The following is a 21810-nucleotide window of genomic DNA, read 5'->3' on the forward strand; positions in this document are numbered from 1 at the left end:
ACCATGAAAACTTAAATGAGAAAACATAAGCCATGTTAGCTTAACATAAAATAATAACATGCACAGCATGTGAAATAACACTTTACCAAAGTAAAATACAGAACAAACAACAAATACCTCGTTGGCTGCATGCTACAACAACGGGGAATAATCTTCAGTCTTCAGTTTGCTTGTCACACAGTCACACACAGTAGGATCTAGTACCATATGTGTGGTATTTAACATCAATCAAAGAGCAGAGATAATAGGGACATTCATGAGCAGAGCCTAAATAATCATTCTCCATCACGTTGGCCCTATGACATCATGTTTGTAATACTTGTGTAATACTCGTGACATGCTGTGTGTGACTGTCGTGCTGTGTGACTGTCATACTGTATGTGATGTCATGCTGTGTGTGACTGTCATGCTGTGTGTGACTGTCATGCTGTGTGACTGTCATACTGTATGTGATGTCATGCTGTGTGTGACTGTCATACTGTGTGATGTCATGCTGTGTGTGACTGTCACACTGTGTGTGATGTCATGCTGTGTGTGATGTCATACTGTGTGTGACTGTTGTACTGTAATGCTGTGTGTGACTCATACTGTATGTGATGTCATACTGTGTGTGACTGTCGTACTGTCATACTGTGTGTGACTGTTATGCTGTGTGTGACTGTCATGCTGTGTGTGACTGTCATGCTGTGGTACTGTCATACTGTGTGTGACTGTCATACTGTGTGTGACTGACTGTCATGCTGTGTGTGACTGTCATGCTGTCGTACTGTCATACTGTGTGACTGTCATGCTGTGTGTGACTGTCATACTGTTGTACTGTCATGCTGTCATGATGTGTGTGACTGTCATGCTGTGTGTGACTGTCATGCTGTGTGTGACTGTCATGCTGTGTGTGACTGTCATGCTGTGTGTGACTGTCATGCTGTGTGTGACTGTCATACTGTGTGTGACTGTCATGCTGCTGTCTGTCATGCTGTCTGTGACTGTCATGCTGTGTGTGACTGTCATGCTGTGTGTGACTGTCGTACTGTCATACTGTCATGCTGTCATGCTGCCTGTCATACTGTCATGCTGCCTGTCGTACTGTCATGCTGTCGTGCTGTCATGCTGCCTGTCGTACTGTCATGCTGTCGTGCCGTACTGGAAGTTGCTCATTATGTTTCTGCACCGTCGTCGCCAAGACACATTCCTGTAAATTCATTGTGTGATTCTGATGCCGTCGTCTCCTCCCACCAGCTGCTGCTGACCAATCAGTTGGAGATGGAGAAGATGAAGGTGGAACAGGAGAGGAAGAAATGCTACTTGGTGCAAGAAGCTCTCAAGGAAAAGGTAATATTCCTCTGTTCATTATTGAGCAAAATGTCTCCTGCTGATTCTTTTTCCAATGGAGGCAAGATTAGTATTATAGATAATTATTTTGTACTCTAATCAGTGTTGAATGTGTATAGAACTTACTCTAATAATCCAATCAATGGCTTAAAAAAAAAGAAATGATGTATGACAAAAAATTTAAAATATATAATAAAAAAAAAATACCGCTAATACATACGTTACTACACCGGAAAACCAATGTATTGTTACTAAAATGAGATTTGCCCATTTTGATTAGCTTCTGGCACCTCTCATTTACCTCTTTGTTGGTTAAAGGACAGGTTCACCTTTGAACCCAGGTGCTATTTAAACATAATTCATTACATTTATATAGCGCTTTTCTAGACACTCAAAGCGCTCCCCACAATCTAGGGTGGAAATTCCCTTATTCACCACCACTGGTAGCACCCAACCTTGGGCTATGCAGGCTCAATGGCTGCCATACACTGGCAGCAGGCACACATCACACTACACAATGGCTGAACGGCTCAGGAGACGGGGATTGATATCAGCCAATTAAGGGGGAAGGGATGATTAGGTGGCCTTGATGTCAGAGACCTGATTGGGAATTTGGCCAGGAACGTCGGAGAACCCCCTACTCTTTACGATAAGCGCCCTGGGTTCTTTAACGACCGAATTCAGTCAGGACCTCGGTTTAGCGTCTCATCCGAAGGACGGCACACGCAGCTGTACAGTGTCCCTATCACTGTAACAGGGGCATTGTTACTGACTAGTCCAGAGGACAGAGTGCCCCCTGCTGGACAACAACACCACTTTCTGACCGGCAACGGACAAACATGATGTTGACCAGTACAGACCATCATTTCACTGACTGCTTTACTATTGAGAAACGGCACTGTGTTGCATCCTCTCACCAGTCTTTAAATAGGATAAAAAAGGTGAACTTGTCCTTTAAACTGTAGTATAACTGATTTGTATTCTATTGAGGAGCACTAGTGCAGATCACTCTGCTGTTAGCCACCTAACGCTAGTCATCTGATTGCTGCCATCCTTACTGTAATGGTTCATGTTTTCTTCCTGTCAGGAGAGGAAGGCCATGGTCCACTGTGTAGGAGAAGCCCCAGGCTCCTCCACCCCCTCGCTGTCCCGCTCCAGCTCCTTCAGTGGGGCAGACAACGCTGGCCTGCATTCCTCCATGCTGTCCCAGGTACAAACACACGCACACAAACACACACACAGCAGCACACTTACAGCTAACGGAGGAGGATTTTGGCCCACATTGTCTCTATTATTGTCCCTATTATCTCTGCTCTTTGATTGATTTTAAATACCACACATATGGTACTAGATCACAGGATTTCTTAGCTTTAGATACTTTAGATACACCACATGTAAAGACTGATCTTTAGATACCGTAAATCCTCTAATAGTGACCTGTATTCAATAAATAACCGACTCTATTAACCCATCTTTCGCCAATGACGGATTCAGACGTCATTCCTCGCCATGCTTAATCTGCCAATTACGGATTACGACGTCATCGAGATCAATATTTCTAAAATCTGTCATGGCATTCATATTTCACCGACGGATCATTGACAGGTGCTGGGGATCTCCACTCAACTCTCCAACAGTTCAATATCGCCACCTGGTGGCCGATCGCCAAACCGGCAGTGGGGCCGGAAGTGCTTGGTGTCCCCCCTATTCCGTCCGCCACTCGCGATCGCTCGCAGGACTCCATCTTGACACACTGGATAATCGATCGGTTGCCATAACTCAATAAACAACGTTATTTGGACGTATATATTATTATACAACCCGGAAATGGTTCGTCTAGATCAACATCCCATAATAGCGATCTTTCTGCTCCACGCTGATCACCCAACGGTCAGAGGAAGCTGCGGTGAGTTTCAGCGTGTTTGATTATTATTATCCATACAAACTGCTATGATCAACATATCACCCATACTACATGATTCATTTAACGTCGGTCATTGCATTATAAACGACCCCCCCCCCCCCCCCCTTGTACAATTGAAATTTTTTATCTGATGTCAATCGCTAGCAAACTGCATTTGATGATGTAATATATGCATAAATGGCTATCTCACGTTCTATGAATTACTGCAGAAAACTATAAAAACATATTTATACTCTAGACAGTATTTTTATATGAATGTGTGAATGAAAAAAGTTAAACGTTCCTACACCCTGAACAATAGCTAATTGATGTTGAATGGGCCATAGTAATGTCAATTTAGCAATACAATTTAAAAAGTTATAGCCCTGCAAAGTAGGTGAACATATCCATACACAAATAGAGCTGGCAGAGAAGGGATTAGGACGAATCAAAGTGGTGGCGGAGAATGGGTAATGACCGGGTGCGCTGTTGAAATAAGCAATTATAAGCCGACCTCCTAATACAAGCCGGGTTACTAATATACGCGTGAGCGAACCTCCCCTTACTTCCGTATATGGAACACGGGTCGCGCGCAGCACGTAACGCAACAACAACAGAGCAAGCATGGCTACCGGTACTAAACAGAGATGAAAGTTTGACGTTAAGTTTAAAGAGGACGTTTTGAGGTATGCGGCGGAGCATTCGGAAGAGAAAGCCGCAAAGCACTTTAACATTGATTCCAGACGATTCCGATATTGGAAAAAACAAAGGAATGAGCTGAAAGCAGCTGACGGTAAAAGCACGCATAACTGGAGGAGGGAGAAAAAAAGTGAGCGAGGAGATGGAGACACTACTTTCCGAGTGGATTTATGCATTGCGTGACAAACACAACCGTGTGTCGTGCAAAATGATACAAAGAAAAGCAATGGAAATCTACCCAACAGTGAGTGATGGAGGCAAGGCGTTTGTATTTGCATTTGTAATTGCACTGTTTACTATTTCATACAGTACTTGGTTTCAATAAATGAACCCAGTACATTTTACTGGGTTCAAACTGACACAAAATGTTGATTTATTCATTATGATCTGTTTGAAAATGAGAAATATAGGCCTCTCTCTTATACATGCCTCCTTTCAATAAAAGCCTGGTACCCACTACAGTTGAAACAAATACCGGGTCACTATTAGAGGAATTACGGTACTTTAGATACACCACATGTCAAGACTGAGCTTTAGATACTTTAGATACACCTAGGGCTGTCCCAGACTAAGGATTTGGATAGTCGACTATGATTGGCCAAAAATAGCCGTTAAAGAAGTACCAGTATAATATATTTTTTTTTAATTTATTTTTTACATTCCATTTGGGCTGTGGGCGGTGCTTAATGTCTGAAGGAGTCGACTGAAGGCTTCTTGTCCTCTGCAAAAGCATGCAATTGGTCCACTGATGGATACATCTTGATATTTGTCTAGTCTAGTGTGTTCATTAGATGGGTGAAATCCTCTTTCAGTGCCTCTGTGCCTGTTTTCGTAGGCAGTTAGCCTCTGGTATGCGTGCCATTAGCGTTAGCCACGCTTCTAGGCCTCTTTTCTTTTGGAAAGAATGATAAAAAATATATATATATATATTTCTATTATTATTATTTTTTGTATTCTACTAAGAGGTTGGCTTTTCGACCGATTACTCGACTAATCGACTAATAGTGGCCAGCCCTAGATACACCACATGTCAAGACTGAGCTTTAGATACTTTAGATCCACCACATGTCAAGACTGAGCTTTAGATACTTTAGATCCACCACATGTCAAGACTGAGCTTTAGAACCAAGCATTTCACTGTAATGTACTGTACATGTACCTTTATAATGTGACATAAAACAAAAACTTGAATACTTTTCTCTCTCAGGACGACCCTCTGGACCACTCTCTGGGCTCCATGACCATGTCCATGTCCATGAGTGGGAACAACCTGTATGAGGCGGCCAGGCTGTCCGGGGGCTCCAGCATCATAGAGAACCTTCAGTCGCAGCTCAAACTGAGGGAGGGAGAGATCGCACAGCTACAGGTAGCAGCTCCTGACCACACATCCAAAAAGCCATTTGACATTTATTGAATTGGCTTTTTTATTTATTGAATATAATCTTAACTTTTAGACTGATATGACCTAGTCTACATACTGCCCAGCCATTGTATTAATGCATCTTGAACGCCAAACAAAATCCTCAAATCCAGTCAAGAAGATGATGTCTGAGGGCGGCTGGGTGGCGCAGCGGAAATTGCGCTTGTCACCAATGCAAGAGACTCCGGTCTCGAATCCGGGTGTCAGCATTGCCTCCGGCTTGGGCCGGCCGTCATACTGGCTCAATTGGCAGAGTCAGCGGGTGGAAGTCGATGGGTGGTAATCTGGACGTTGTGGACAGCGACTCCTACAGGTTGGTTGGGGGACGCCTGCACAGCAGAGACAGGAAATAGCGGGGGTAGTGTGAGCCTCCCACACGTTACACCTCGCCAATGAGAGTCCACGCTGGCAGGTGAAAAGATGTGACAGGCTGCCTCCTCGTGTACCGGAGGGGACACGTGATGCAAGGCTTCTATCCTCCCTACAACCGACCAGTGGGGGGCATATGCGATCAAAGTGTCCCCTGATCAAAGTGAACTCGTACCCATTAACACTGCGGCCAGCCAGGTTTCTTTTAATTCTTTGCCCTTTAAGATCACAAATGATAGATTTACCTATCTGGGTATATCTATCACAAAGTCTCACTCCCAATTACTAAAGGCCAACTTTACACCGCTCCTGGATCGAACACGCCAAGATCTTATACGTTGGTCCACCATGCCCATATCCCTAGTTGGGAGAATTAATATAATTAAAATTAGTATTCTTCCAAAGTTTTTATACCTCTTCCAATGTGTCCCGATCTTTCTCACCAAATTCTTCTTTACAAAACTTAACAGCCTAATTTCAACATTTATTTGGAACAATAAACCACCCAGAATCCGGAAAATATTTTTACAAAGACTGAAAATGTGTGGGGGTTTGGCCCTACCAAACTTCCAAATATATTACTGGGCCGCGAATATTAGAAGTTTATTGTTCTGGCTACATGACACATCTTCCCCGGACGTTCCTGCCTGGTTACACATCGAAGCTAGTTCTACCGCCCGCATTTCACTTTCTGCTCTTTTGTGCTCTTCAATCCCCCTGCAATCTCCCCAGTCCTGTCTAAATCCTTTAGTGTTGCATTCCCTGAAAATCTGGTCCCAATTTAGAAAAAGTTATGGTTTAGCCTCTATGTCTACTTATGCTCCAATTGCAGCGAATCATCTGTTTCCGGCCTCCCTCCTAGATAACGTATTTGATCAGTGGTTCAAAAAGGGAGTTTTGAACACGAGACTGCTCTATGAAAGCAACGTATTTATGTCATTTGAACAAATTAAGAACAAGTATGATTTGCCATCACACCACTTCTTTCTTTACGTACAAGTTAGAAACTTTATACGTAGTCAATCCACTACATTTCCATCCCTGCCTCCAAATACATCACTAGACTTAATCCTGGAGACAACCTGAGCTCAAGGGAACAATGTCTAAACTTTATACTAACATATTCGAGATAATAATGTCTTGGATTTATATAGCGCTCTTCATGACACCCAGAGCGCTTCACAGAGTCCATTATTCGTTCATACACAGTCATACCGGTGGTGGTAAGCTACAATTGCAGCCAGAGCTGCCCTGAGGCAGACTCACGGAAGCGTGGCGAATAATCATCGCCTACGGCCCCTCCGACCACCACCAACATTCATTCACATGCATACACATTCATACGAGGCAAGTAGGTTAAGTGTCTTGCCCAAGGACACAACGGCGATGGGATGGACATGGGCTTGAGCAGGATTCGAACCACCAACCCTTCGATCATTGGACGACCCGCTCTACCCCTGAGCCAAAGCCGCCCCACAATGGAGATGGAGGACTCGTCACTCAATTATAAAGGGGCACTGGGAAAAGGACTTTGAAACAGACATAGAAGAGGTGTGGTCAAGAATACTAAAAAAATGTCACGCTTCATCTATCTGTGCGAGACACAGGCTTATTCAATTTAAGATTGTACATCGGCTACATATGTCCAAACTCAAACTGTCAAAAAATTTCCCTGAGGTTAGTCCTACTTGTAACAGATGCAAACAAGCCCCGGTCGGTCTGTATCACACATTTTGGTCATGTCCTAGCCTAGCAGACTTCTGGTCATCCATATTTAGGCTCTACTCAGACCTGGCAGGTTGGGTACTGGAACCATGTCATTTCCTGTTTTTTTTTTGTGTCCCTTCCGAGGATTTACATCTACCAAAAGCACAACTGATCTGTATCGCTTATTCCTCCCTTTTAGCAAGACGTCTCATTCTTATGAACTGGAAAAACAAACATCCTCCCTCATTTGGCAGGTGGATTTGCGATGTAATGTAACATCTAAAAGTTGAAAAGATAAAATATACTCTGCAGGGAACAAGTGGAAAATGTACGTGGTGTGGCAACTAGGAATGCTCGATATTGGCTTTTTTACCTATACCGATATTGTCCAACTCTTAATTACCGATATCAACCGATATCAACCGATACCGATATATGCAGGGTTTCCCCCCCTAAAAAATGGAATAATTTCAGGTAATTAACATTACATATCTCTTGTTGTGGAATTAACACAACATTATGCATACTTTTGACAATAAATAAAATCTGAATTTGTTCTTACTTGCTTGCCTGGGTAAATAAAGGTTATAGAAATGTAAAAAAAAATATATATATATATATATTTTAAACCGATACTGATATTTTCCGATATGACATTTTAATGCCGATATCGGCCGATAATATCGGTAGGCCGATAATATCGGACATCCCTAGTGGCAACCCTTTATCTCCTATGTGGAACGATTGACTACATCTCTCACCTCCTGAAACAAGGACACTGTATAGGAACGACTCTGTAATATGAAGTGCTCCGAGAACCTTTTTATTTGACCTTTTTTAATAAATGTTCTTTATTTTTTTATATATATTTTTTGGTGTCTTGTTCAGTTTATTTTTTTATTTTTTTTTCTGTTTTGTTTATACGTGTATGTATGTCACGTTCGTAGTGTCTACTGTAATGTCTAAAAAAAACGAATACAAATATCAAATATAAAAAAAATTGGGGATCAATTGTACAAAGGGTTTGAAAAGGTTGTATGGACCATGGCACCTACTGTACACACAACAACTGTGTAAATTGAAGTCAGGAGGTTTCCTCCAGCAATACACAACTCCATCTATAGTGCTGATGTCTGCTATGCAAAGACTGAATTGTTTTGACTTGGGAATAGAAGACGCTGCTGTGTGCCACATGTCTTTTTTTTTTTCTTTAAAAAAAAAAAAAAATTTATTTCGAACATGTAAATGCGAACAATATAAAACAAAAACAAATCATTGATCTCTAGCAATGAAATGGGAAAAAAATCAATAAACAAAACATACCGGTAACTCAATTTACCCTTTAAGGAGTAGGAAGAAGTATACACTTATTTAATCCTACCCATTTTCCACTACTCAAATTAATGTACTAATTTAAAACCTTACAAAACAAATATATATGCAAAACAAAAATAATAATATATGTAAAACATGAAAGAAATAAAATAAAAATAAACACCTGTGAATGTCAAATCCCTTCCTCATCCCTGTACCTCATGAAAATGATTTCTTTTTAATTCAGTTTGAATTGTCTCATGTTTGGACATTGCTTTAGCACAACATTCAGACAGTTTCACTCCACATATGGAAATGCAGTGTCTTCTCCTGGTAGTACGTACACTAAGAACTTTGAAATTGAATTCTCCCCTCAGTTCTCATCCCTAATACTCTGCTTCCCCTCTTCCACTCTCAGTTGGAGATCTCCAGCCTGGAGAGGAGTCGCGCCGTCATGGCTGAGGAGCTGATCCGACTGACTAATGAGAACGATGAGATGGAGGATAATGTCAAGGAGATACCCAAGTTGAAGATTCAGCTGAAGGTAAGACCACTGCTAGTGGATCTCCATAAAAATTAAAATAAACGGACAGGTCCATAAATATTTGGACATCCAACAGTTTTCATAATTTTGGCTCTGAAATCAAACAAATCAAGATGTGCAGACTTCCAGCTTTAATTTCAAAGTGTATTTACATCCAAATCAGGTGAATGGTGAAGGAATTCCAAATCCAAATGAACTGTTTGGTACATTTTTTTTTTTTTTTGTTTTTTTTTTTTTTTTCCACTTTTTCTCCTCCTTTTCTATTTTTCTCCCATCCCAATTCCACTGTGCCAATTCTTCCCTCCCCTGTCTTGAACGTTGCTCGCATATGCCCCCCACTGGCCGGTTGTAGGGAGGATCACTTGTCCCCTCCGATACACGAGGAGGCAGCCTGTCTCATCTTTTAACCTGCCAGCGCGGACTCTCATTGGCGAGGTGTAACGTGTGGGAGGCTCACACTACCCCCGCCATTTCCTGTCTCTGCTGTGCAGGCGTCCCCAACCGACCTGTAGGAGTCGCTGTCCACAACGTCCAGATTACCACCCATCGACTTCCACCCGCTAACTCTGCCAATTGAGTTAGTATGACGGCTGGCCCAAGCCGGAGGCAACGCCGACAGCCGGAGTCGAACCCGGTGTCTCTTGCGTTGGTGACGAGCGCAATGTACGCTGCGCCACCCAGACGCCTTCTGTTTGGTACATTCTTAAAAATAAAGAATGCACTGGTGAGCTCTACAACACCAAAAGACCCGGAAGACCATAGATATCAATTGTGGTGGATGAAGAATAATTATTCCCCTGGTGAAGAAAAACCCCTTCACAACAGTTGGTCAGATCAAGAACACTCTCCAGGAGGTAGACAAAGTCAACAATCAAGAGAAGTCTTCCCCAGAGTGAATAGAGAGGGTTCACCACAAGATAAGTAAACCACTGGTGAGCCTTATGTGCAGGGGAGATTGTTGTTTTAAATTTTAGCTGAGTTTAGTGCACATATGGCCCTGGGATAAAAACTAAATTTCAGTCTGTTAGTCCGGGTGGGCATGACTCTGAAACGCCTGCCCGAGCGCAGCCGTATGAGGTGTTTGCCAGGGTGGTGTGGGTCCTTTAGTATTTTCACTGCTTTTTTAAGACAGCAGGAGTTATAGAGTTCTTCCAGTGAGGGGAGAGGGCATCCAATGATCTTTTGGGCAGAGTTGACGACCCTCTGGAGCGCCTTCCTCTCTGCGGCTGTGCAGCTGAGGAACCATACATTGATGCAGTAAGTGAGGATGAGGATGCTTTCCACGGAGCAGCGGTAAAAGGACACAAGCAGGTCTTGTCTAAGGTGGTAATTCCTGAGTATTCTCAGGAAGTAGAGTCTCTGTTGTGCCTTCTTCACGATCGCCTTGTTGTTGGTTCTCCAGGTCAGGTCATCCTCCAGGTGGACGCCCAGGAATTTGATGACCGAGACTCTCTCCACGCATCCCCCGTCGATGTACAGTGGCTGTATGTCGGTCTTCTTCCTTCTGTAGTCCACGATCATCTCCTGGGTTTTTAGCTTATTCAGCTGTAGGTTGTTGATTTTGCACAGGGCTGACAGCTGCTCTACCTCATCGCGGTACGCGGTCTCGTCACCTTTTGAGATGCAGCCCACCACTGTGGCGTCGTCAGCGAACTTGATGATGGTGTTGCTGGGGTGGACTGTGGTGAAGTCGTGGGTGTAAATAGAGTAAAATAAGGGACTCAGCACTAGGGATGGGTACCTTTCACATTTGAACCGGTACCGGTACCTGTGAATCGATACCGGTACCCAACGGTACCTTTTTTCGGTACTTTAGTCTTAAAGGGGAACTATTTTACTATTTCTTTCACTGTTTGGGCACTTTTACACAATTCCTGTGAGTTTATGGAACACCTCTGTAATTTTTTATTTTTTTTAATTCATTGTTTTGTATTTCTAATCAAGTCCTCAAAAACAGCATTTTTCTACCTCAAGATCTTAAGCCGTTTTGAGCTGACTGTGTGGAGTGGGTGTGAGTCTCAGCACATGGGGCCACATTATCATGCAGCGGTGTCTCTCTGACATCACAAATCAGCACATTTTCAGATGACTCAGTTCAGTGAGGGTGAATATTGTGAGAGGAGAATTGGAAGAATGCGCCAATATGAGAATTAGAGACATAGATCATATTAATATAAGTCCACATAGCTAGGAAACAATGCCAAACACTGAAAAAGGCCATTTATAAGATAGTTCCCCTTTAAGAAATTTAATTTACCTACCTCAGTCATGAAAAAAATAATCCAAACTTCAAATAACTACAATTTCGACAGTTTTCGGCTTGCCATTGCTCCGACTGCTTTGTTGTTGAATCAAGTCAAATCCTAGGTAAGCATATATTGTGCGTGTGAACGTTGATGAAAAGAAAAAAGTTTAAAAAAGAAAAAGTAAATACATTTTTTTTTTTTTTTTTTTCGGTATCTCACTTGATTCGATACTCGGTAGTACCGACGTGTTTCGGTTCGGTACCTCAAAATTACCGAATTCGGTACCCATCCCTACTCAACACGCAGCCCTGGGGGGGATCCGGTGGTGATGGCTGTGGAGGTGTGGGGGCCTATCCTGACCCTCTGGGGGCGGTCAGACAGGAAGTCCTTGGACCACCGGCAGAGGGGATGGTTTAGTCCAAGATCCATGAGTTTGGGCACTAGTCTGTCAGGCAGGATGGTATTGAATGCAGAGCTAAAGTCCACGAAGAGCAGCCGTGCGTAGCCCCCCCCCTCTCCAGATGGGACAGGGTAGAGTGGAGAGTTGTGGCGATGGCATCCTCCGTGGACCTGTTGGCTCTGTAGGCGAACTGGTGGGGGTCTAGTCCGGGTGGGAGGCTAGAGATGATGTGGGGCTTGAGTGTCTTTTCAAAGACCTTCATGGGTAGGGAGGTGAGTGCGACTGGACGGTAGTCGTTCAGGCAACTGATGGAGTTCTTCTTTGGGACCGGGATGATTATGGAGGTTTTCAGGCAGGGTGGGACAATGGCTTGGGACAGGGACTGGTTGAAGATCTTAGTGAAGACCCCCGTCAGATGGTCAGCGCAGTCTTTCAGCACCCGTCCCACGACACCGTCCGGCCCCGCTGCTTTCCTTGGGTTCACTCCCTTCAGTGTGCGTCTCACCTCGTGCTCCGTGAGGATGATGCTGCTGAGGGCTGGTGAGTGTGGTGAGGCTGCTTCTGTCGGCACCGCCTCGGGGGTGGCGTTGATGTGCAGTGTGGCTGTTTCCGTCTGCCTCGCTTCAAATTGTGCGAAGGGTCTCCCTCGTTGAGGGTCACCCTCGTTGGCTGAGGAGTGGCTGGGTTTGTAGTTGGTCATCTGGACCTCCTGCCATACTTGTCTGGTGTTGTTGCTCTGGAAGCAGTCCTCAATCTTCCCCTTGTAGTTGGCCTTGGACCTCTTGATACCTCGCTTCAGGTTGGCTCTGGCAGTGCTGTATAGCTCCTTCACCAGACCTGAAGGCGGTGTCCCTCTCTCTGAGCAGACGCTGCACCTCTCCCATCATCCACGGCTTCGTATTGGGATAGACCCGTTTGTCCACGGTGACAGTCTATGCAGTGCTTGATGTATCCCAGCACTGATGAGGTGTACAGTTCCAGGTCTTCATGTTCAAAGACCTCCCAGATGGTGTTCTCAAAACAGTCCTGCAGCTGTGGGGTGGCGCTTACCGGCCAGGTTTTAACTGTCTTTGGTATGGCCGGGGCACTCTTTCTAATGTAGGATGGGATTAAAAGCAGGGATACATGGTCTGACTGACCTAGATGGGCTAGTGCTTTGGCTCTGTAGCCCAGCTTAATATTAGAGTAGACCTTGTCTAGTGTGTTATCTCCTCTTGTGGCACTTTTCTTTTTTTCCCCCACTTTTTCTCTTTTTCTCTTTTTCTCCCATCCCAATTGCGTGAATATTTTCCCTAACAGGGTTGCACTTCCGCGTTCGGTTTGCGCTGCCTGATTGGCCACTGACGTTTCTCTCGGCGCCTAATCGCGTTACTCCTAACAATCGTGCCTAACTTTCAGAACGTTCAGTTCCACAAGTCCGTCACATCAGCTACCTACCTGCATCAATATACTACTAACTATCAACTAACTCGCTACCGCCGTGCATCAATATACTAACTAACTAGCACATCAATATATACTAACTAACCTGCTACCGCCGTGCATCAATATGCCCAAGTTTCAAGTTCAAGTTTCAAGTCACATGCTTTGTCGCCACCTGTCAATCTGTTCTGTTATTAGCCTACACCAAGGTCCTTGATGGAAATAAGTTGATATAGACTTTATTCTGTCAACCTTGACAATGTATGGTTAATGCTATTGATGTAGACTAATCAAAGTATTTTAAAATGCTTTATGTCTAATAAACTAGACTAAATATAGCCTATAGAACAGATTTTTACAGCCTAATCTAAAACAGATTTTTTACACATTGGTTCAAACATGATCACGGAAGGGCGACAATCCTAACATGTCATGTTGTGTCACAACAGAATGAGTAGGTGAGTGTTAGGCCTACAGAAAGTGTAATCTATTGATTGACTTGCATGACCTAGTCAATTCGGTAGAATAGTCTGGTGGGCGAGATTATGCATGACCTGTGATCTAAAAACTCCTGCCTGTGGCTGAATAATGAAGCCCAACGTCGCGTCACGCGCAAGAGCATTACCTACTTCTTATGTCGTGCTCAATATTAAAACTCACTGCTCGTTTACCCAACGTAAACAGAGCAGAGATAAGCAATAATGAAGTCGTGTTTTGAACAGAGCAGAGATAAGCAATAATGAAGTCGTGTTTGCAGAGATAAGCAATAATGAAGTCGTGTTTTGAACATTTATGTTGTGTTGATGGAATCACGTTAATATAGAGAGGAGAAAACAATACGTTATTTATATTGATGTGATGTCGGACTGAAGGTGCTGCATCGTTACCAAAAGCATGTTTTAGGTTCGGTAAAAGACGACGCTGTGATCGACACAAAAGCATTGTGGGAGCTATTAACTATTTTTACATTTATTTGTTATGTGATTTTGTAGTATTAATTTGTTTACGGCCATATTATTTAAGTTATGAGTCGCAGCTAAATGCATGCTTTTACTTTGAAGGGGTTCTGGGCAATTGGGAAGCACAGCTGGGTGTATTTAGGTAATTAGAGACAATAGCACAGTGGGCATCAGGGAAGGTATATGGTTTTTACCAGCGTCAGGAGATCATATAGAATCAAACATAATTTTTCTGTATTCTTTGATTAACAGACAATAAATGCCACAAAACTGTCAAATGCTGTCTGGACAATGGACTTCCTGATCTGCGTGAGATTCGCTGCCCTGGTGCTTCAGTGGCTTTTTAGTTTTTATTAGTTGTTGACAAATAGCCACTACAAGCATGTTTTAGGTTCGGTAAAATACACATAGAATAGACCTTACCTTAGTCAGAAGGTACTCCAAAATTAATAATCCCATCGAGATCGCAATTATTTGTGTGCATTGGGTAATGGGTATGGCTATAATACGGGAAACGATAGGTTCCAGGTGATAGAATAGCCCTGTTTTTCAATGTGTACATAATGTAAATATCTGTTAGATCAGTGGTTCTCAACTGGTCTAGCCTCGGGACCCAACATTTTCCTTAGTCATTAAGTCGCGACCCAACATTTTTAACCACTATGATTTATGTAAAAAAAAATAAAAATTGCAGTAATACGCAATCTTTCAAAATATGAAATGAACACAAAAAAGTGCAACAAAAGTGCAACTATTGCTAAAAACCCAATGAAATAAAATAATAATAAATAATATATGCTTCTTAGCAGATTTCTTAGCTTAACATAACAGACCTAAATTTGGGGGAACTAATGTGATAACTGGGGTTGCAACAAAAGTGCAATTAGGGCTAAAAACCCAATGAAATAAAATAATAATAAATAATATGCTTCTTAGCCGATTTCTTAGCTTAACATAACAGACCTAAGTTTGGGGGAACTAATGGGATAACTGGGGTTGCAACAAAAGTGCAACTAGGGCTAAAAACCCAATGAAATTAAATAATAATAATAATAATTATAATTATAATAATTATTATAATTATAATTATAATAATAAATAATTATGCTTCTTAGCAGACTTCTTAGCTTAACATAACAGACCTACAGTACGTTTGGGGGAACTAATGGGATAACTGGGGTTGCAACAAAAGTGCAACTAAGGGCTAAAAACACAATGAAATAAAATAAATAATATATCCTTCTTAGCAGACTTCTTAGCTTAACATGCAGGGAACTAATGGGATAACTGGGGATGTTGTTTGCTCCTGACAAGAGTCTCAAAGTCTGGGGTGATGGTAGACAAAGCAACTCTGAGGTCATGCTCAATGTCCAATCTGTTCCTCCGCTTTGTCTTCAGCTAGACCAGAGCTGAGAAGCCACTTTCACAAAGATAGGTAGTGAGAAAAAAAAGTAAAAAAAGAAAAAAAAAGAAAGAAAATTTTACTTTTAACGTATTTTTTTTTTTTTTTTTTACACACACATCCGCGACCCACTCAAAATGGCTCCGCGACTGTGTTAGATGACAGCATCTACTCTTAGATCTCAGATGAGGACAGTGCAGCCAGTGAGTGTGTTTTCTAGGGGTGGGACGATACATCGATCCAGATCAATATATCGATCTATTATCAATAATCAAATAGGATCGATGCAACGTAAAAAGATCGATTCATATTGCGATACTCTTATTTTGAAAATCCGGCGAGTCGTATCCGCCCAGTAGTCTGAAGCGCTGTGTAGCTCTGTACAGCAGAACAGGGCTACAGAGCGCCTATTTTGCGACCCGATATAAGTCTGTGCAGTTTTCGTCGCCATTCTTTTATGCCCACGTCGCATGGGCAGACTTAAATTAACGTTACGTTAGTTGCTTAAGCTAACTAAGCTAAGCAGCTAACCCTGAGAGAGAACAGGAGGCCTATTGCTTATTAACAGCGGAGGAGTGCTGCCGAGTGCTTCTGCGTTTTCCCTGATTGGCTGCGACACGCCCCGCGGCAGGCGCGGCAGCCGCAGAGCGGAGCGGCAGAGCTTGCGGCATTATGTAGCCGTAATCCGCCATGATTTTCATTCGAAGCTTAGCTCACCTGGCAGCGCTGCGGTCCTGCGATCCTGCGGTCCGTTGGTGACAAGTTCGAATCCAATCAATTTTTTTTTTTTTTTTTTTTAACATGTATTCTTTCGCCGGTTAAGGTTAGGCATGGTTAAGGTTAAGGTTAGGCATTGTTTCGGAGTTGGTTAAGGTTAGAAGGGTTACGTTTAGGCGCTGTTAAGGAGCTGGTTAAGGTTAGAGTTTGTCTTAGAGAATGGCAATATTCTTTCTATGGTTAAGGTTAAGGTTAGGCATGGTTAAGGTTAAGGTTAGGCATTGTTTCGGAGTTGGTTAAGGTTAGAAGGGTTAAGTTTAGGCACTGTTAAGGAGCTGGTTAAGGTTAGCGTTTGTCTTAGAGAATGGCAATAGACAGCCTATTTCCGCACTGCCGCTCTCGCGCTGCCGCGGTCACATGGTCACATTGTCACATTCTTGCACTCCTCCGCTGTTAAAAAGCAACACGCGAACAGGAGAGGACTGGGGAAGGAGGAGGGGGGGGCATTCTGTGTGTGGGGACTGGGGGAGGGGCATTCTGTGTGTGTGCGTTTGAAAAGACCAGATGAAGTCAGGAGTATTATTATATTGATAGTATTTACTGAGGATGGACAGATAATGTTGATATTTAAACATGAATACATAATAAATGTATTCATGATCATCATGCAACATAAAACAATTGTAGGAACAGTTTGGGAGAGGGAGGGGTTTTAGGTTGCGTGTTGTGAGTTCCAAAACATTTTACTTAAAGTTTAAAGCTCAATATATATAAAAAAAAAAAAAAAAAAACGTGGCACTTTACAGTGAACAGGAGGTCTATTTGTATTAAAAACAATAGATTGTTTTTCATTTAAATGTCTGGAAGAGCTCAAAAATAAAAACGTCAATTGATATTTCCATAGCCTTTTTTTTGTTGATCTAAATGTGACGTGTGTTAACACTTTGGGTGCCATGGGTTAAATTCATGATATACCATAGATTGCCAGCTCTATTTGTCTATGGAGAAGTACCCCTTCTTTGCATTTCTATAACTTTTTAAATTCTATTGCTACATTGCCATTATTAGGGCCCATTCAAAGTCCTATATGTATTGTTCATTGTGTAGCAACGTTAAACTTTTTCATTCACATATTCATACTAAAGTATGGTCTAATGTACAAGTATGTTTTCATCTCTTTCTGCAGCTTTCTCCAGAACGTGATATATAGCCCCAAATGCATTATATTGATGATGCAATACAGTTTTATGGCAATCGGCGCGATATAAAAAATTCCAACTAGACGTACTTCTAGAAGTTACTACACGTCATCTGATGTTGACCGGATGGGCTAGGGGGCGTTTATAATTCCGTGGGCAGCGTTATACCAATCATCTAATGTGGGTCAAATGTTGATCATAGCAGTTAGTATCGAAGACGGTAATTTTACACGCTAAAACTCACCCCAATCTCCTCGCGCCGTTGGGCGATCAGCGTAGAGTAGAAATTTTACCATTATGGGATGTCGATTTACCCGGTCCATTTCCAGGTTGTATAATGGTATATACGTCCAAATCATGTTGTTTATCGAGTTATTGGCAATGGATCGCTATATATTGTGACGAGCCAGAGTGCCGGGAGCCAAACCGAGTGCCCGGAAGTAATATGGCCGACCAGCACAACCTCCACAGCACTTCCTGTTTGGCGATTGCGCCGATCGGCCACCAGATGGCGCTCCTGAACCGCCAGAGAGCTCAGTGGGTCCTCCTGGTGGATCTCAGGCCAGCGGAGGGGAAATATGAATCCGATCACAGATTTTTGAAATATTGATATTAAAGACGCTTCGGCAACTTGAGCATGGCTGGGAATGACGCTGGAAAGCGTTTTCCGGCACCCAAAGTGTTAAATGGGCACATAATATCGTCTCATATCGATCGCAGGCACCTGAATCGAATTGTGGCAGACTTTGTGATATTGTCAAATATCGTATCGTTCAAAGAATCGATATCGTATCGTATCGTGATGAAACTGGTGATTCCCACCCCTAGTGTTTTCACGGTAGAGAGTAGCAGCCAGCCGAGGTCGCATCAACAAAAGATAGTGGGTCTGCTAGGGAGGGGAGTTAAAGGCCCACTTGCAGGTTGTATTTTTGTTCAATAAACAATGTGGACTAGGCCAACAGTGACTTTCATGAAGAGGGGAAAAAATTTATCGAAATTGACCCAGTTTTAGCGTTTTTATCAAACATTTTGTCCACCCAACCACAACCACCACGCACGTGCATATTTTAATCCATGTTTCATAGCGTGCGTGTGTCATCATAATGATGACGTCACATCAGGTATCAGGGCAGCAGGGGGTGCTGAGAATCACACACAGGTAGTGGCAGGAAGCAAACTAACATGTAGAAACTGTTGTAATTCCTACACTGTTCACCTGATTTGGATGTAAATATTAAAATGAAAGTCTGCATTTTTTATTGTTTTATTTCAAGTCAATTGTGGTGGTGTACAGAGCCAAGATTGTGTCAATGTCCAAATATTTATGGACCTGGCTGTTAGGGGTGTAACGATGCATTGATTAATCGAAATGCATCGATTCTAATGTGACGATTCAACTGCATCGATTTGAAAATGTTAGAATCGATTATAATCGAAATTAATCTAAATTAAAAAAATCTTTTTTGTTTTTTTGTGTATTGTTTTTATTGACCTATAGTCTATTCATGCTCAGTGAATCAGAACCATGACCCTGGATCAGTAGCCATGCTGTACACAAGGCACCCACTCATTAACCCTAATCCTGACCCTGGATCAGTAGCCATGCTGTACACAAGGCACCCACTCATTAACCCTAATCCTGACCCTGGATCAGTAGCCATGCTGTGCACAAGACACTCCCTCACTAACCATGACCCTGGATCAGTAGCCATGCTCTACACGAGGCACCCACTCATTAACCCCAATTCTAACCCTGACCCTGGATCAGTAGCCATGCTGTGCAAAAGGCACTCACTCACTAACCCTAACTCTAACCATGACCCTGGATCAGTAGTCATTCTGTCCACAAGGCCCTGGTACTGCAGCATGAGGTCAGACACCTCAATACTTATGCAATAACTACCGTGCAATAACTGGTACCAGACATGTTAAAAAGTCTTAGTTATTAATTTTAAATGTATTGATATGTTAGTTCTTGTTGTCCTGGTCTACAATCATGGATCTTATAGTCATGAAAAACCTGGAAAAGTCATGGCATTTAAAATTTGTGTTTTCCAATTTCCAAACATACAACCCTGTGTAATGCAAGTAGGCATTTGACGGTAGCCTACAGTACCTCGGTGCACATGATAGTAAATGTGGGGGCGACTGTAGCTCAGGAGGTAGAGCAGTCGTCTGGTAATTGGAAGGGTCCTGCTTCCATTCCGGCCAGCGTGTCGTAAGTGTCCTTGAGCAAGACACTTAACCCCCTAATTGCTCCAGATGAGAAGGTTGGCACCTTGCATGGTTGTCTCCGCTGTCGGTGTGTGAATGTGAGGAACAAATTGTAAGGTGCTTTGGATAAAAGCTGTTCTATAAATGCACCATTTACCATTTGCACCATTTAACCATGTGGTGTGTTTTCAGGAGCTGGAACAGCGACACAACACCATCCTGCAGATGTATGGAGAGAAGGCAGAGGAGGCAGAAGAACTGAGGCTGGACCTAGAAGATGTCAAGAACATGTACAAAACACAGATAGACGAGCTGCTGAAGAACCAGAAATAAACTGTCCTGCTCCGTCACAGCTCTGGAAAACCCACTGTCTCAGGAGGGAAGCCGCCTGAGTTATCTTTGTTGTGTTAATTATTATTTTAATTTTAATGATCAGATACGCTATTTAAGAGGGGATGTTGTGGTGGGATCTGGGTAATCTAATCATGCTAACACGTACAAAGGAGATTATAGAACCAATATGAAGGATAGTCGCAGTGTACAAGACAAAGGGTGGTTGAATAATACTTGTCTGGGAACTTGTTACAGATTGTTTTAGATATTTCTCATGATTTCATTCTTTTATTTTTTAAGAAAAGACACCTTATTATATTGACAGTTTCTTTTTTTAACTGGAGAAAATGGAAAGGATTTTTGCACTAAAATATTTCAGCTAATTATGGATGGACATGTATTCATAATGGGTGACATGTATTCATAATGGGTTGACATATATTCAGAATGGTTTAAGAAATGTAACGAAAAGAAAAAGTAGTATACTGTGGAATATAACCTAGTGTTTAGAGTGAAAGAAAATGTATAAATATGTAAATGAATAAACATTTATTGGTAAGGTGAAATCTGATGTTTTATGTTTACCCATTAGAACCCACACCCATTTCTACTTCAAGGAAAATTATGAAGGGCATAAGACGGACTAAATAGACAACAAAGAACACATTTCTGAATTTATTTTCAAAATTGCGCCCCCTAATGGCAAAGATCTGAAATGTTAATATATGTCACATTGGGCGTTAATCATTAAATGTATTCCTAATTCCCATGTAGTGCACTACATGCTACTACAGGGTACTACAGGATACTACATGGTACTACATGATACTACAGGGTACTACATGGCACTACAGGGTACTACATGGCACTACATGGCAGTCCACCTTGAAAAAAACGTCCGCTATGGACACAAGCCCTAAGGCTTTGACAACTCATAAAACGTCCCTGGTTGACACGGGCCCGTAGGCGTCCCTTAGGTAAATTCCATCACCTCTAGGTTACAGCACTCTTATATATAGGTAAAAACCCTTTACCTCCATGTAGAGCACACTAGATATCACAGCAATCTTTTATATAGGTAAAAACCCTTAGTCTGAACGAGGTATGTACGGTACATCCATGATGCACTTATATTATAGTCACACACACAATCCAGCCGACCAACTGGTCCACGTGAACACTAGGGAATCACCTCCCGTTACCATTTTAAAGAACAAGTTACAGGTTGAAAAAACCCTCAGCTCTGAACTCGGCAGAATCTGCACCTGGCTCGCTGATAACAAACTATCATTACACCTGGGTAAAACAGAGTCCATTCTCTTCGGATCAAATAACAAACTCGGCAAGACCGACGGCTTCTCAGTTACAGTGGGTGACAATATTGTCACAAGGAAAGATGAAATTACATACCTAGGTTCCATCCTAGAGGCAAATCTTTCCTGTGACAAAATGGCATCCAAGGTAATAAAAAAAGTCAACCAACAAACTAGATTCTTGTACCGGATCTCCTCTCTGGTAAACAAGAATACCCTGAAGACTCTGGCAGGAGCACTCATTCAAGGGTACTACGACTATTGTAACTGAGGGGTACAATTCCCTGACTGTATTGTTAGATATGATACTTACTACCACT

The 21810-nt window shown here is 42.5% G+C and overlaps 1 protein-coding gene across 1 annotated transcript in view; it reads left to right on the forward strand.

Moving 5' to 3' along the window:
- Window positions 1-20734, forward strand: part of tmf1 (TATA element modulatory factor 1) — a 53109-nt gene extending 32375 nt beyond the window's left edge. The window contains exons 13-17 of the mRNA XM_084316280.1: window positions 1237-1329; window positions 2417-2539; window positions 5139-5297; window positions 9160-9285; window positions 20037-20734. Of these exons, the coding sequence (XP_084172406.1) occupies window positions 1237-1329; window positions 2417-2539; window positions 5139-5297; window positions 9160-9285; window positions 20037-20177 (642 nt within the window). The 3' untranslated portion in view covers window positions 20178-20734. The remainder of the gene's footprint in view (window positions 1-1236; window positions 1330-2416; window positions 2540-5138; window positions 5298-9159; window positions 9286-20036) is intronic.
- The last annotated feature ends 1076 nt before the right edge of the window (window positions 20735-21810 follow it).

Source organism: Notolepis coatsorum (assembly GCF_963971535.1).
Source record: "Notolepis coatsorum genome assembly, chromosome: 6".
NCBI lineage: Eukaryota > Metazoa > Chordata > Actinopteri > Aulopiformes > Paralepididae > Notolepis > Notolepis coatsorum.